We start from the raw sequence: 15,248 nt of genomic DNA, 5'->3' as shown, positions 1-15,248 counted from the left end.
AGACCGTCTAGCCGATGGACGGACCAATCGGACGCTGGCGTTGTTATAAGAGGCGGGTAATAATGCGATAGAGGCGAAAGGCAAGGTCTGCCCATTCGACTTAGATGAACACAAATATAATTTTATCACTTGTAAAAAGTAAAGAGGTAAATGTCAGTAAAGGGTGGTCGTTGGTTGGACAGGTTTGGGAGGCCTGCAGCATCAGGTTAAGCAGAAATCGATTTTATAACAGCAAATTAATCACCAATATATTATATATATATATATATATATATAGCAGCGCATCATTTTGAACAGATCTAAAGACGGGAGCTGTGTGCACTACCAAACACGGCAAGCGGGGAACCAATAGCTGAAAAGAAGAGTGAGGTGCTGATGATGGCTCCGTCCTTGTTCATGTGGGGAGGCAGGAAGGAGGGGAGAGCCAACTGCCAACAGACAGGAAGTCAGCCAACACAACGTCGCTGAAAGCCCCTTTAATGCTTCAACCACGGGCACGTTTGTGTTCTGACACCACAAGATGTGTTTGAGATCAGGCTCATAAACCGCCCGCTAAGTCAAACACTGTTGTTACTGAGTAACCCATCTAACAACAGACTTCCACCTCGGCTCTGAAACACTCGGTTATTCAACAAGGCCCACTTTCATTATAAAATAACCCGGCCTAACCAAGTCATCAAGGTGAAAGTACAGCCTGGTTCTTCCTTACGTCTGATCAGGCAAGCTACCTTTCACGAGAGATACTGGCCTTTTGACCCAAGTAGTTTTTATGAAACCATGCAGGCCTTGACCTACAAGCCCCTAAGCCAATCAGATTACTGTCCCCATGGGGTCACCGCCCACAGCACCTTGGACTGATTCTCTTCGGCCATTTCTTCCCCCGCTCGCAGTGTTTGGTGGAGTAGCGTCAAAACTGACGTCCTGCTGCCTGCCCGTGAAAGGGACCGCCTCCTTGTTGAGTTCTCTATCCTGATTGGATAAAGTGGGGACGGGATGCCAGATAACCCTCTTTCTGTTTTCTGCAGAGCGGAGGCAGTGGGAGAACACCTAGTCTATCAGAGGGGGGCAGTGGGGATATTGAGCTTTCTACACTTATTGTAAAGAATAAATATCCCTTACTTACAACTCCTTTAACCCTACTTTGTAACACACTCTCTCCAAACAAAATATTTTATTAAGAGCATTGTAGAACTAATTTAATTTAAGCACAGAGCCTTTTTCTCTTTCTCGCAGCAAAGAAAGGCAGTTATTAAGCCTTCCTGCTATACATAAAGGCCATGTTACGAAGGGTTAATTATTTGGTCATAACGGCAAGAGTGATTACAAGTTCATACCACTAGATGGAGCGCTTGTATCTAATTGAACTACATGAACGACATTAGGGCTTATGAAGTAAACATTATACATACATACATGCATACATACATACATACAATACATACATACATACATACATACATACATACATACATACGTACATACATACATACATACATACATACATACATACATACATACATACATACATACATACATACATAAATGCAGTACATGCAGTACATGCATACATATGCAGTACAATACATATATATATATATAGGCCTATATATATATATACATATATATATATTTCTGAATACATAATTTTTTATTACATCATACTATATATGCTATCTATATAATTTTATATATATATTTATGTATAAATATATATATATATCGAAAGATATATATATATATTATATATATATAGGCATATTGTGTAGTTTGGGTAAATTGGCTGAACACCTGCATAGTGCAGTAACTTTTTGAGACATTATTTAGACAAAAGGAAAACTTTGAACTAGCCTTTTATAATGCCTGGTAAGCCTGCAGCGTTCTTTCAGATTAATTTCTGCCCCTCATGGAAGCCATTTGGACTGTTAGCGTTGCTCTTATTTAAGAGGGCTTATTTTATGTGTTTTCATTGCGAAAAAGACCCAATTTTTCAATTTTTGCCTTTTGACCTGTTTTTAAAGGCTAAGTATTGTATGTTTTACAGTTTTTCTTAACCATTGTGGGCTGCGCAAGATGACCCAAATTCCACTGCATTGATACTAGTTAATACATTTGCATTTTAGAGTTTTAAGTGAAGATGTTCTTAAATGTCCCATGACATGCCACCAGGTGTGGTGTGGGTCATAACTGATTCTTTTCCTGACTATCTGATTAGTTGTGTGATAAATATCTATTTCCTATGGACTTTACTGACCAGGAACACATTTGGTTTTTGGTTTACGTTTTGAGTCGCATGTTGTTAAGTAAACAAACACATATGTGACTAATGTGTACTTAAAATCCATGAACCACTAATAAACAGAGTTTTATTAACATAAAATGGTGTTGTTGTGAACTTAATATAGTGGTTTGTAAACTGGAAACTTTTTAGTCATATTAACTGCAAATATTTGAGTTGCCTCAACAGAAAATTGTAACTCATTTTAACTGCAAATATTTGAGTTGTCTCAACAGAAAATTGTAAGTCGTATTAACTGCAAATATTGGAGTTGTCTCAACAGAAAATGTACAGTGTATATATATATATATATATATATATATATATATATGTATGTATATATATATATATGTATGTATGTATGTATGTATATATATATATATATATGTATGTATGTATGTATGTATGTATGTATGTATATATATATATATATATATATATATATATATATATATATATATATGTTATATAGGCCTATACATAACATCTCACAGAGACTCTTATTTAGTTATTTTTATACAACCTGCAGACCAATAACCAAAACCTACGGCGCTGGCGGGACCGTATCTCCTGGTGCCGGACAGAGCATGGGAGCCTAACCTTGGTGACCACATCATTTGACTGTAGGCACCTATGGCATCACACGCCCAGGGGTCGGCCCCGGCGTGCGATGGCACGTCTATTTTAGGATCTAGGAGGAAGTATAGGTGGAGGAAATACATTCTCCATTTTATTGCCTGCTATGTGGTCGAGCTGAATTTCTTTATTCAAGCGGAGGTTTCATAGGTCCCATTCATTCCAGAACGCCTGATGGTGCTTTTGTTTATCATCAGAATCCGAACTGGGTGCAGGTTGGTTTTCTAGAATCTTTTGTCAAGAGGTACCAAGAAACCATGAAACTATTTGGAAATACCGATCGCTTGATTGAGAAAAGATTGTGCTTTTAGCCTTCGCATGGTGATTCAACGTTTTTAGAGAAGGGTAGGAGGGTGTTGTGGAAAGTATTTGAGATAAGGGACTGACGATGAGTTTAAGGGTGATGGAGGAGAGTGGCCCATTGTTCAGGGCGTAGGGGAAGGACTTGAGTTTATTGGCCTGCTTCACATGGTTCATCCCCGGGCTGGACAGGCTGAGCTCACTGGTAACAGCCTGGACATCCCGACAGGAAACCCAGCTGTTGAAGGAAGGGCAACACATAATGAGAACTTGTGTTGCAAGGCAATGCACCGAGAATTCTCCCAGATGGAATATAACAAAACCTTTACGAAAGAGCAGCTTGTAACTCATATGAATGAGTGGGACTGTCTTTGCAAATCTAGCCTCCCGGTTGCCAAAAGCAGTTCTGGTTGCCAAAGGGCTAAATAGCAGGGAAGCGCCCCGTCACAGCATGTCCTGAGGCATACAGCTTGTGAGGTGTTCTGCCTGGTTGGTGTGTTGTGTATGGGTAGGTGGTGTGTCCACTCCTAGACCAACATGCTGCACAGCACTGGTGGGTAAGGTAAGCTGTGTTGGGCAATTTAGTATTCTTATATTTATTACGATACAAGACTAGATATTATTAAGGATTTCCTTTTTGTGGTTTTAGTGGGATTTAGTGTCAATGTTTTCTTTGAGGTTTTAAGGGAGAAATTAAAGAGAACATGGAAGTGGATTCCACTAGCTGTGTCAATGCAGAGTCAATTTCAGGTTAATAGTAATGGAGATACACGTTGTTATTTAGCTGAAATGGACAGCGAATGTCGAAACAATAAAATATTTGTCCTTGCAAATGGTAAATGGACTGCATTTATATAACACTTTTATCCAAAGCGCTTTACAATTGCCTGACATTCACCCATTCATGCACACATTCCCACACAAACGGCAGAGTCGACCACGCAGGGCGACAGCCAGCTCGTCGGGAGCAGTCAGGGTGAGGTGCCTTGCTCAGGGACACCTCGACACTCGGCTAGGAGGAGCCGGGGATTGAGTGTCGAGAAGATACCAGCCACTAATAATAAGCTGGAGACATTAAAGTACAGAAATCCTACGGTAGTCAATTCATGTTTTCTGAAACAGAAAAACATTGTTTTTCTTACCAAAGCATAACTCCTCACTCCTTCTCTTCTCTTCTTCTCCTTGCTTGTCATGCAGCTTGTTTACCTGATTTATTTCCTTTGGGCTCAATAATACATGCTTGCAAATATATATCCAGATAGATCCTGCTGTTATCAATGCGTGTTATTTATTCCACAAGGTTATGGTTCCGGAATGTACAATTCGCTGTTTACAGAGGTATAGGTCAAAATGGACTATCAGCAAAAGCAGTCTAACGTGAGCAACAACAAAACAAAGATAAGCAAACAGTATCAGCCTGCTCACAGACACTCCAGTTCCTTCCCAGCATGGCCCAGCATCTTCTGCTTCCTGGCGGCGGAGACCAGTGCAGTGGCACAGCTTCTTCCACCCCAAAGGTCTGCGTGGGAGGTGGGAGGAGGAGGAGAAATGGAGACCCAGGACACTGAAGGGGCCCGGTGGGATTCAGCATTTGATCATTCACCTTGAACAGTGCTATGAACTATTCAACTAAACTGCCAAAACGCTGTTAACTGTTCAGAAGTCACCCAAGATGACATTAAAGACAAAACCTCGATTTAATCTCATTCAAAGGTTTGAACATGTTTTAAGAACCGATTTTATTTTAGTTGTACTCCACATGATTGTACTCCACATGACCATAACTATGGTTTATCCATTGCCTTTGTTTGCAAACCAAATATAAAATAAAACACAGCTTCGAGATTGAGGTATTGGATCAAATGTATTTCAATTTTATGTTACAAATATAATAGGGCTCAAATTGAGTGATTGCTAGTCAAATGTCCTATGCTCTTATAAATGCCATTGCATCTCAATATTCCTCAATTTTGGAGTAAATATATGACATATGCAATGCTATAAACACCCAACGCACACACCAGAGAATATATGACGGGAGGGGGAAGGCATGCAGGGCCTTCCATTCATCATCGAAACCTGTAATGGTGCACATTGTTCATATTATTTTGAGCTCATGGTCAACATTCAGCTGAGCTCTGACTTGCGACCTAAAACAACTAATGGCGTTGGAGATGCATGGGTTCTGTATTGGATAATGCATAAGAAAGACGACCCGTTTTCAGCAGCATTAAAGGTGTCTGCAGAACTTAGAAAGTAAAAGACATAAACACAATCGGCTATGCACACATGAATTAGGCAACGCAGTACACAGCGTCTTGTGAACATTTAACAAGAAACATTTATAAGCATATCGAAGGTTAACCTAAAACGGTCTTATGTTAAAGTGAATAATGTCATCCTTTCAGCCCTACTCCCAATGCAGCCCTTTTCTTTGAGGGAAACGGGACCGTCGCACCAATAATGCGCCCAAAGAGGGGCTTTCTGGGAAATGTAGTCTTCAATAAGGTGACGCTTCCGAGCAAAAGGAATGAATGGAAATGTACAAAGAAGCGTCGTCGTCGTCCCTTAAAGGTATATTACTAAGTTTCTGAGAATAAGGTTTGCTCAATAAAATCCATTATAAAAATGTTGTTTTCAGCCTCGGACAGAAATCATGTTTACTTACTAGATGTTTCTTTCACCTAATTACATTTAGGCTATTTCTAACGAAATTGCTGCAAGTCTCATAAAGTTAACCTGCCAACTTCCCAATGATGATTGGACTACCATAAAAGCTGTATGCCTACATGAAGATATGTGTGGTGAAAACATCATACTCAACGTCATACTAAAAATACTACAATTATTTGTATGTATTCTTTATTAAGAATAATTTCAATTAGAATGTTTCTTAATTCGTTTTGTATCTCATTACTGTTACTCAGTCAGATCTTACCATCGCGCTGTTTGCAAGTGCTTTTGCAAGTGCACCTCATTTGATTGTGGTTGAACTTGAGACCACTCATGGAAGAAACCCCAACCCTATATTAAAATGGGAACCGCCGTTTGAACTCACGCACACCTGATCCTTCTGATTTGAATATAATCATCACTGTTGAAAGCATAATCCTTCTCTAACACTCTCTCTGGCCCTGATTACGTTACTATTAAATCAAGAGAAAAACTGCCCATCCCAAATTAAAGTAGATTAATCTAGATTGTTAAAAGCGTCTCCCTGAAACCAGTTTAGGATCCTTCAAATCAAACGACGCATCTTTTTTTGTGTGGTATTTCCATCATTTTACACATTCTTAAACTACAACTCCACTAAACTAAGCATACTGCTGCTGCATTTGATATTTAGATTACGCATTTTTGGGACAAGGCAACACTCCTGCACTGCAGGAATCAGACCCATTCCCAGTGGGCTTCGAACTGGCGCCTCTTGAATCATGATACTGGTGCACTTGAGCGATCATACTGGTGCTTCTTGAACCATGAAACAGGTGCGTCTTGAACCTACTGGCGCGTCTTGAGCCTACTGGCGTGTTTTGAAACAACTGGCGCGTCTTGGGCATACTGGCGCGTCTTGAATCTACTGGCGCGTCTGGAGCCTTCATCCTAGCGCGTCGGCGGACCACGTGGAAGGGGCGTGGTAACGAGCGCCTACATCACTGTATATCGCTGACAACCGAAGTCACACAGCCGCAGCCGCTCTGTATACAAACAACTGTAAGCGACTTTCTGCCTGATAGGTCTTCTTCCTGTGAATCCTAACCAGACTTGGACCCCCTCGATAGCAAATACGTGGACGCAACGCGGAGCGTCAAGGAAGCCATTGTCTTTCTCTTCGGGTGTGGGTGGGCTGATGACACCGATGAGCGCCAGTGGAAACAGCTCCAATTGAACCACACAACTGGTGAGTATCTTATGAGTTCTGCTGTAGGACAACATCTGTACTGGGGGGTTGGGAGAGCAAGCTTACACGTTCATTTGTATTCGTGTTTATTTTTATATTTTTTATATTTTTTAGGCCTCATTATAGCAAGAGACATCAATGCGCCCATGCAGTCCGCTGAGAGATATACGGTGATACGTACATTGGATATATTGTTTTAGAGTAGGCTTTGACCTTGACTTTTGTGGGGTTTTTTTATGCGTTGCGCCTGATCAGAGAAAACAGAATAGAACAGTAAATGCTATTAACAAATGTCGCTCATGACGAGGATGCGGGGGGAATGAATGGGGAATGAATGAGTGATCCGCCTAGAAGGTTCCTGATTAATCTCATGCGTACCATGCGCAGCGATGTATACCTGTTGGTAAAGTGACAATTTAAGCAAGCAGAGGCATGCCTTCCTGTAATGCATACTACAATTCACCTGTCAAAATGACACTGCAGAAACGACGGCCTGTGACTCTAAACATGAAGCACAGTGCGGACCGTTTGGTAAACACTGGAGTGCTGCTGGTAGGGGAAATAACTGCGTAGTGTCTTCTTCTTGACCCAATTTTGACATAATCTAAGGATTAATAACCAAAGAAGTTGTTCTTGGTGTTTAGAAAGTGTTAAGTAGGCCTCTTTTTGTTTTTTTTTCGCCAATGTCAAAAAGATGGGGCTAGAGTAGGCCTACTGCAATGTGGATGTAATAATGAAGTTATAGTTGTGCGTGTTGTTTCCTCTTTTTGTGTCTGCTGGTCAGACATCTAGCACACCCTTTTTCAGCAGAAAAACAATACATGGGTTTGGTGAATGAGATGGGAAGAAATCCTTTTGGGCTATATTCTCTAATATCGTAATGGTTCCTAGTAGTGAACCCAACTCAAATGTGTAATGTGTCTGTGTAATATAAATTCTATCATAATAATTCACCATGTTTCATGCTAATTTCTCTTCCTCTTCATTAAACCATGCATGAATTACAACTACTAGCATTAGTATTCATATCATGACTGTTATTAAAAGTTGTTATACCAGTATACATTTAAGGGACAAGTTGGTTTACGTGTGTCGACATACAAGTCTGTTTGCCTGCATAATTGCCTACAATTAGACATGCAAGAATCTGCAGATGTATAACCATATTTTAGATCATTGCATTGAAGTAGGTGATGTTTCAGCTCAGTAACATGCTTTTTTTTCTTTCTTACTCTTAATGAGGTGTTTGATCCTGTAGCGTGACATTAGCAGGCTTATTTGATGCGCTAACAGAGGTGTGTGGCGGGGGGGGGGGGGGGGGGGCATTTGTTCTGTTGTTGGGAAGCTTTAAAGGTTACTAGAGAAAGCCTTTGTGGTCCGAGGCCATAATACTGCATTAGTGAGGCATAAGGTCAGCCAAAAGAGCTGAATCATTCGAACGGTTTAAGATGAGCCAACCTGCTGTATGATTTCATTAAGAGTTCTGTACGATAACACGCTTTGCAATAAAACCTAATCACTTTTCAAACTTGCCACTTGTGCTTAAGTTATTTCATCAACTCGCACCGTCTGATGACATCCAGTGTAACATTTGTTTGTGTGGGGGTCAGACCTCTCCAATGGGGTTCACGCCACTCCAATGCTCTAATAAGCTCTCTTTGTTTTTGCTGTCTTGCAGGAATGTTAACTCTAGGTTTCTTAGACAAGAAGCCCGCGTCATCCTCCTCTAAATCTAGACTTCAGTGCAGTGGATAACCTCCCCCTGAAGCATCCCCTAGTGAATTTGTAACACCAGTGGATGACAGAGCTCCCATCCAGACAGCAAACCAAAGAAGCGCATTTCCCTGTTAACGGATCGTCCCAATTGGCCATCGGTGATCCTTTTTCAAATACCATATTTTTTAACTCTGTTGATAACCAAGGCTTCTCGAAGCCACCTGAGGTCATGGCTCCTGGGATGGAGGCAGCGGACATTGTGGTGGTGGGACTCTATTTTGTCCTGGTGCTTTCCATTGGCTTGATTGCCACATGGAAGGCCAATCGCAGCACTGTGAGTGGATACTTCCTGGCCGGCCGCTCGATGACATGGGTGGTGGTGGGCGCGTCCCTCTTTGTCAGCAACATAGGAAGTGAACACTTCATCGGCCTCGCAGGATCGGGGGCGGCCAGCGGCTTTGCCGTCGGTGCGTGGGAGTTCAACGCACTCCTTCTCCTGCAGCTCCTCGGTTGGGTGTTCATCCCCGTGTACATCCACTCTGGTGTCTACACCATGCCCGAGTACCTGTCGAAGCGCTACGGGGGAAACAGGCTGAAGGTTTACTTTGCCACCTTGTCCGTGCTGCTCTACATTTTCACCAAGCTCTCTGTGGACTTGTACGCCGGTGCCCTCTTCATCCAGGAGTCCCTGGGCTGGAACATCTACCTGTCGATCATCCTGCTTGTCAGCATGACGGCCCTGTTGACCATCACCGGGGGGCTGGTGGCCGTCATGTACACCGACGCTCTTCAGGCTGTGCTGATGATCGGGGGGGCCCTCACCCTGACCATCCTCAGCCTGATCAAGGTCGGTGGTTTGGATGGAGTCAGGACAAAGTACATGCAGGCGATTCCCAACGTCACCGCCATTCTCGCGACTGGCAACTTCTCCTACTTCCCCTCCTGTCGCATCGAGCCCAAGCCAAACTCCCTGCGACTCCTTCGGGGCCCTTTGGACGAAGACATTCCCTGGCCAGGCTTCCTCTTCGGGCAAACCCCAGCTTCTATCTGGTACTGGTGTGCGGACCAGGTCATCGTACAGAGGGTTCTCGCCGCAAAGAACATCGCACACGCCAAAGGAGCCACTCTCATGGCCGGGATCCTGAAGGTCCTGCCCATGTTCCTCATTGTCATTCCAGGTATGATTTCCCGCATTCTGTTCACAGATGAGATAGCCTGCATCGGGCCGGAGCACTGCCTGGCTGTGTGTGGTTCTAAGGCCGGCTGCTCCAACATCGCCTACCCGCGCCTGGTCATGGCGGTGATGCCCGTTGGACTCCGAGGACTCATGATGGCTGTCATGATAGCGGCTCTTATGAGTGATCTGGATTCCATTTTCAACAGCGCCAGCACTATCTTCACCCTGGACATTTACCAGACCGCCCGGAAGGGCGCAACCCAGAAAGAGCTGCTGGTGGTCGGCCGGGTGTTTGTGGTATTTATGGTGGCCATCAGCATTGCTTGGGTTCCCGTCATTATTGAGATGCAAGGCGGCCAGATGTACCTGTATATCCAGGAGGTGGCCGGCTACCTCACGCCCCCGATTGCGGCCCTCTTTTTGCTGGGCGTGTTCTGGAAACGTTGCAACGAGAGAGGCGCGTTCTGGGGTGGGATGACCGGCCTGGCCCTGGGCACCTTCCGCCTGGTGCTTGCCTTCATCTACAGGGAGCCTCGCTGTGACCTGCCAGACGACCGCCCCCTCTTCATCAAACATGTCCACTACATGTACATCGCTGCCGGCCTCTTCTGGATTTCGGGATTTGTGGCCGTGGTGGTCAGTCTCTGCACCAGTCCCCCGGATCAGGAGCAGGTGCGCACCACTACATTGTGGGGCCTGCGACGCATGCGGAAGTGTCCCCGCAAAGGTCTGGAGGAATCCCACAGCCTCACGGACAAGCAGGGCAACGGAAGCCTCCACAAAGATCTGCCGGAGGATGTCCGCAACGACAGGTGCCTGGATGAGGCCAACGTCAAACTCCTGGTGCGGTCCACGGACCACGACCCCGCCACCCCCACCTCGGAGACCAACCCGATCGCCACGCCCGCAGAGCACATCGACAACAGGAAGCTGGACAGAGAAGAAGATGGCAGCCAAGCGATTAGGAAGCGAAGCAACTATCGGATGTTCCTGGACTGTTTTTGTGGCTATAAGGACGGAGCGCCGAATGAGGAGAAACTGACCAAGGAGGACGAGAGGACCATAGAGGATATGTTGTACGAGCCACCCCGGATTAAGGCGACTCTCAACGTGGGTCTCTTTTGCGTCTGCTCTTTGGGGGTCTTCATGTTTGTTTATTTCTCACTATAGTTTTAGTGGGCACTGAACTAAGAGGCAAATTTGCGCTGTGTTTGAGTTCGGGGATCCGTAGATTCATCAAAAAATGCACAATTAAACTTTTCAGAGGTTTGAAAAGCGCTGTAATATTTACAGTTTATATTTGTCTGTTGTTGCTCTTTAACAAGGATTATAAGCTTATTAGTATCATGTAATTTGGTCGACTTTAAAGGACACTTTAACGTGAACTTTCGTGAACAGTGCTTATTGTTGTCCAACTATAATTGGATTTGTTTTCAATTGTACTAAATTCATTAAAATATTTGCCTTATCTGAGCTATGCACTGTTTTCTTTATTTTTTGCTTAATCAATTATGTATGTATCGTACTGTTATACTATGGTATGGCAATGTATTTCTCTGCTTTCACTACTTAATTCAAGTTTTTCTATCTAGGTTTCTGTTTCCTTTTTGCTCAGAATCCATTTAGGTGAAAAAATGTGTTCTTCCGTTTCCGGAGTATGGTGGCATGTTATTGGAATGCTTATGTCCATACAGCAGATTAGGCAATCTTTAACTGTTTTTTGGGCCTGAAAGACGATTGTAGAAATCAAATTTATTGTTAAGATCATGACACGTTGTTCCATGTGATTGGGTTCACAGCCATTTTAATATATTATTCATCCACCCTAATATTGGAGGAGTTAATCTATCTTGTTGCATTGTTTCAAATGTGAATTTCATGAATCTTTACAAATATAGTTCCCAGCTTACTCCAATAGCTTTGTTACAGACTCCTTGAGTTTAAATGTGTTATAAATATTTGGTGTTCTTCCTATGTGAATAACATAATGTACATGCCATATCTTTCCATGTATTTATATTGGTCTTCATGTATTGCACTTCATGTTCCCTACACTTTCATCTCAAGTCTGTTAATGTGGCTTAACACTACACATTACAAATTTTTCACGTGCATATTCCTACCAAACGTGTCTTAGTGTGGATTGCTGAAGCAACGAAACTAAGAACAAAAAGGAAGCTCATTTTTGAGTTTTCAAGATGTTGTTTAGTGAATTTCCGACTCTCTGGTCAACACCAAGAGATATTTAATATAGGCTTATTGTAGTTCACCACCAACTAACACACACGCACGCACGCACACACACACACACACACACACACACACACACACACACACACACACACACACACACACACACACACACACACACACACACACACACACACACACACACACACACACACATGGATTACAAGATACAGGCTTTCTATGGGAGGTTTATCCTGTCTAATGTCCAACAAAGAATACATTAATAAAAAGAAAAGTGGTTTGATAATAACTAAATGAAGTAGTTTTGTCTTGTTGAGAATATATGATTTTTTATGGATTTTATTTTTCGAGCTCAATAAAGTTCCTGCAAACACAACAGTGCATGTGTGGTTTTCATTATTATTTTTTTATTAAAAAGCTTATATATCATTGCCTCATCGCATGCAGATCTGACGATCCTACATCTCAAGCTCCTGTCGACCGAGTAGGCCTATATCTCTTTATTATCACCGCAGCGAAGCCTACTGCGTCTTTTCTAGGCCTACTTAAAGCCAGGGCATAGCTTTGGTTCCAATTTATAGCAAATGTTAAATGATTATTTCATATATTGTGCACGTAAACCTATTATTCGACATAATAGAGTTGGCTGAATAACACGGAGGCCAACAAACACACCCTCTACAGATGGCCCTATGCTATTAAACACACCCCATCCTTGAGTAATGTTGCAATAATCAAAATATACAGCGTTAGAAATTCCTATTTTAAACAGTGGAAGTAAAGTCCTCTGCAGAAATGTTTTGTTAGTTGAGCTTAATATATGGATCCTAACTGTAGCCTACTGCTTACATGTTTGGAATTACCTTGTTTATTATTATAGGCTATTACCTTCCAGCATTCACACAGAAACACACCTATTGAACATTGTTTGCATGTGATTCTTTTCTGGATAAACACATGAACAGCGGTACCGGGATTCTTTGTTTGCACTTAGAACTGAGTGGAAGGTTGGTAACTTCGGATGATCTTAAAGTAGCCTACTATCACAATGTAAGACCGCACTCACCGCCTCCATTTCCGACCGCATATGAGCACTGGAATGTTAGTTATTCTGTTGGCGTCCATCATTGCTTCGTAATTAATCTTGAAATGTTTTAAAAAGGATACACTGTTGGGTTTTAAAATGCCACAGCGTTTCTCATGCAATACATGGCATGCATACATAAATAAAAAAACGATTCTCAATCCAATATAGGGTAAGTTAGACATTACTAAAATTCCCCCTGAGTCCTCTCAATCGAGGAGGTGTGATGGACAAGCACCACAGGCCTATTGGTCTTCTCTGGTTGGTAATTGAATCCCCATCCACCTGGGATTGCCACCCCAGATTCACGGATGCCATGCACGCTGCGCACAGTGGTGTAGGCTCAGCACATTCAAAAACAACGGGTGGCGTGGCCCTTCTTTTAAATGGAAGGTTATGTGCTAGTTATTTAGCCAAAGCTAATAGACAACCACGGGAGCTGTTAAATAGCGGAAAACATCACCACGGATCGCTGACCCCGCAGTGCTCGTGGTCATTAGGTTACCCGAGTTCAGTCGTCCCCGAAAATATACCATGTCATTGATAACAGAATGAAAAAAATATTTTTAATACACATTTTACATTAATCTATAAATAGATTGAGAAAGAAGTCCAAACCCACACGCGCAAACACAATGTTTACCTTGAGAATCGTGCACCCCCAGCCAAGCCCAGCCCACCCTCGCCCCCAAGGGGAGACTCATGATATTGTCCTCTGGAAAAGTACTGGCATCCAGGCGCGTCTTTGTTCATTGTCACTGTTAGACGGCGAAAAAAAAACAGAACAATTCGCTGAAACAAATGTCTGACTGGCCTCAGAGCATCGGCACGGGGATACTGCACTAATACTTCCTGATAATCATTGCGTCCTCGTTTAATACGGTAAATAATTGCACAATTTTTATTTCAATAAGGCTAAGTCCTTGCACTGTAATCCTGGACATCTGACATTGTAGGAATGTGTTAATATTGTGAGGAAGGGTTTTGGGCCGGCTGATATAACAATGGCATGCCTCGCCTTGCTGAACGGATGCCCAGCCATCCCATAATATCAGCCAGATGCAGCGGCGCTGAATGATAAGATGATGCTCGCTCAGGGCTTAACTCTTAGGTTGGGGCCGGTTGTCATGGCGATGCCCCTGCGAGGGTGGGGCGGGGCCTGCTCGAGGTCTGGATCTGGCAACAGAGAGGCAGCAACACCAAGTACCAATCACATCCCAGCTGGGTCAGACAGGGACACTGTTGTGATGCCTTCACTTGTCTCACGACACTTGGCGGTGTGTCTACGATTCTATATGTTTGTGTGTGTGTGTGTGTTAATGTTTGCATGCTTGTGCTTATGTGTGTGTGTGTGTGTGTGTGTGTGTGTGTGTGTGTGTGTGTGTGTGTGTGTGTGTGTGTGTGTGTCTATGTATGTGCCTGAGTGTGTGCGTGTGTGTGTCTGTCTGTGTGCGTGTTTGTCTGTATGTGTGTTTGTGACTGTGTGTTGGTCTGTCTGTGTGTGTGTGTTTCTGTATGTGTGTTTGTGTGTGTGTGTGTGTGTGTGTGTGTGTGTGTGTGTGTGTGTGTGTGTGTGTGTGTGTGTGTGTGTGTATGTTTGTGTGTGCTTGCTAAATTTGCAGGGGACACGATGTACGATGCAGTCCTCTTCGACCACCTAACAGGTTGTTCTCATGGTGCCATGCCGTAATTCCGACGCCTCATTGTCGACGTCTCAATGGTCCGAAATATTTCCCATTAGATCGACGTGCCACTATGCCGACGGTTCAATGTTACGAAAACGGAACCCATTGTTCCGAAGGGCCGTTTGTTCGATAAGTCAAACAAGAGGCGCATTAGGCCGACGGTTCAATATGCCGAATAGGCCTACATATAAAGAGTTTTATACCTCTCTCTCTCGCTCTCTCTCTCTCTCTCTCTCTCTCTCTCCCTCTCTCTCTCTCTCTCT

At 43.2% G+C, this 15,248-nt stretch overlaps 1 protein-coding gene across 1 annotated transcript; it reads left to right on the top strand.

The window, feature by feature from the left end:
- Window positions 1–6,864: 6,864 nt before the first annotated feature.
- Window positions 6,865–12,591, top strand: slc5a3b (solute carrier family 5 member 3b). Its single transcript, XM_056580458.1, has 2 exons — window positions 6,865–7,112; window positions 8,791–12,591. Exon 2 carries the CDS (start codon window positions 8,911–8,913, stop codon window positions 11,173–11,175), a length of 2,265 nt encoding a protein of 754 aa, XP_056436433.1. The 5' UTR covers window positions 6,865–7,112; window positions 8,791–8,910; the 3' UTR covers window positions 11,176–12,591.
- The last annotated feature ends 2,657 nt before the right edge of the window (window positions 12,592–15,248 follow it).

This window comes from Gadus chalcogrammus, chromosome 20 (assembly GCF_026213295.1).
Source record: "Gadus chalcogrammus isolate NIFS_2021 chromosome 20, NIFS_Gcha_1.0, whole genome shotgun sequence".
NCBI lineage: Eukaryota > Metazoa > Chordata > Actinopteri > Gadiformes > Gadidae > Gadus > Gadus chalcogrammus.
The sequence above is the reverse complement of the archived record's forward strand: the minus strand, read 5'-3'. Positions and strand labels throughout refer to the sequence as shown.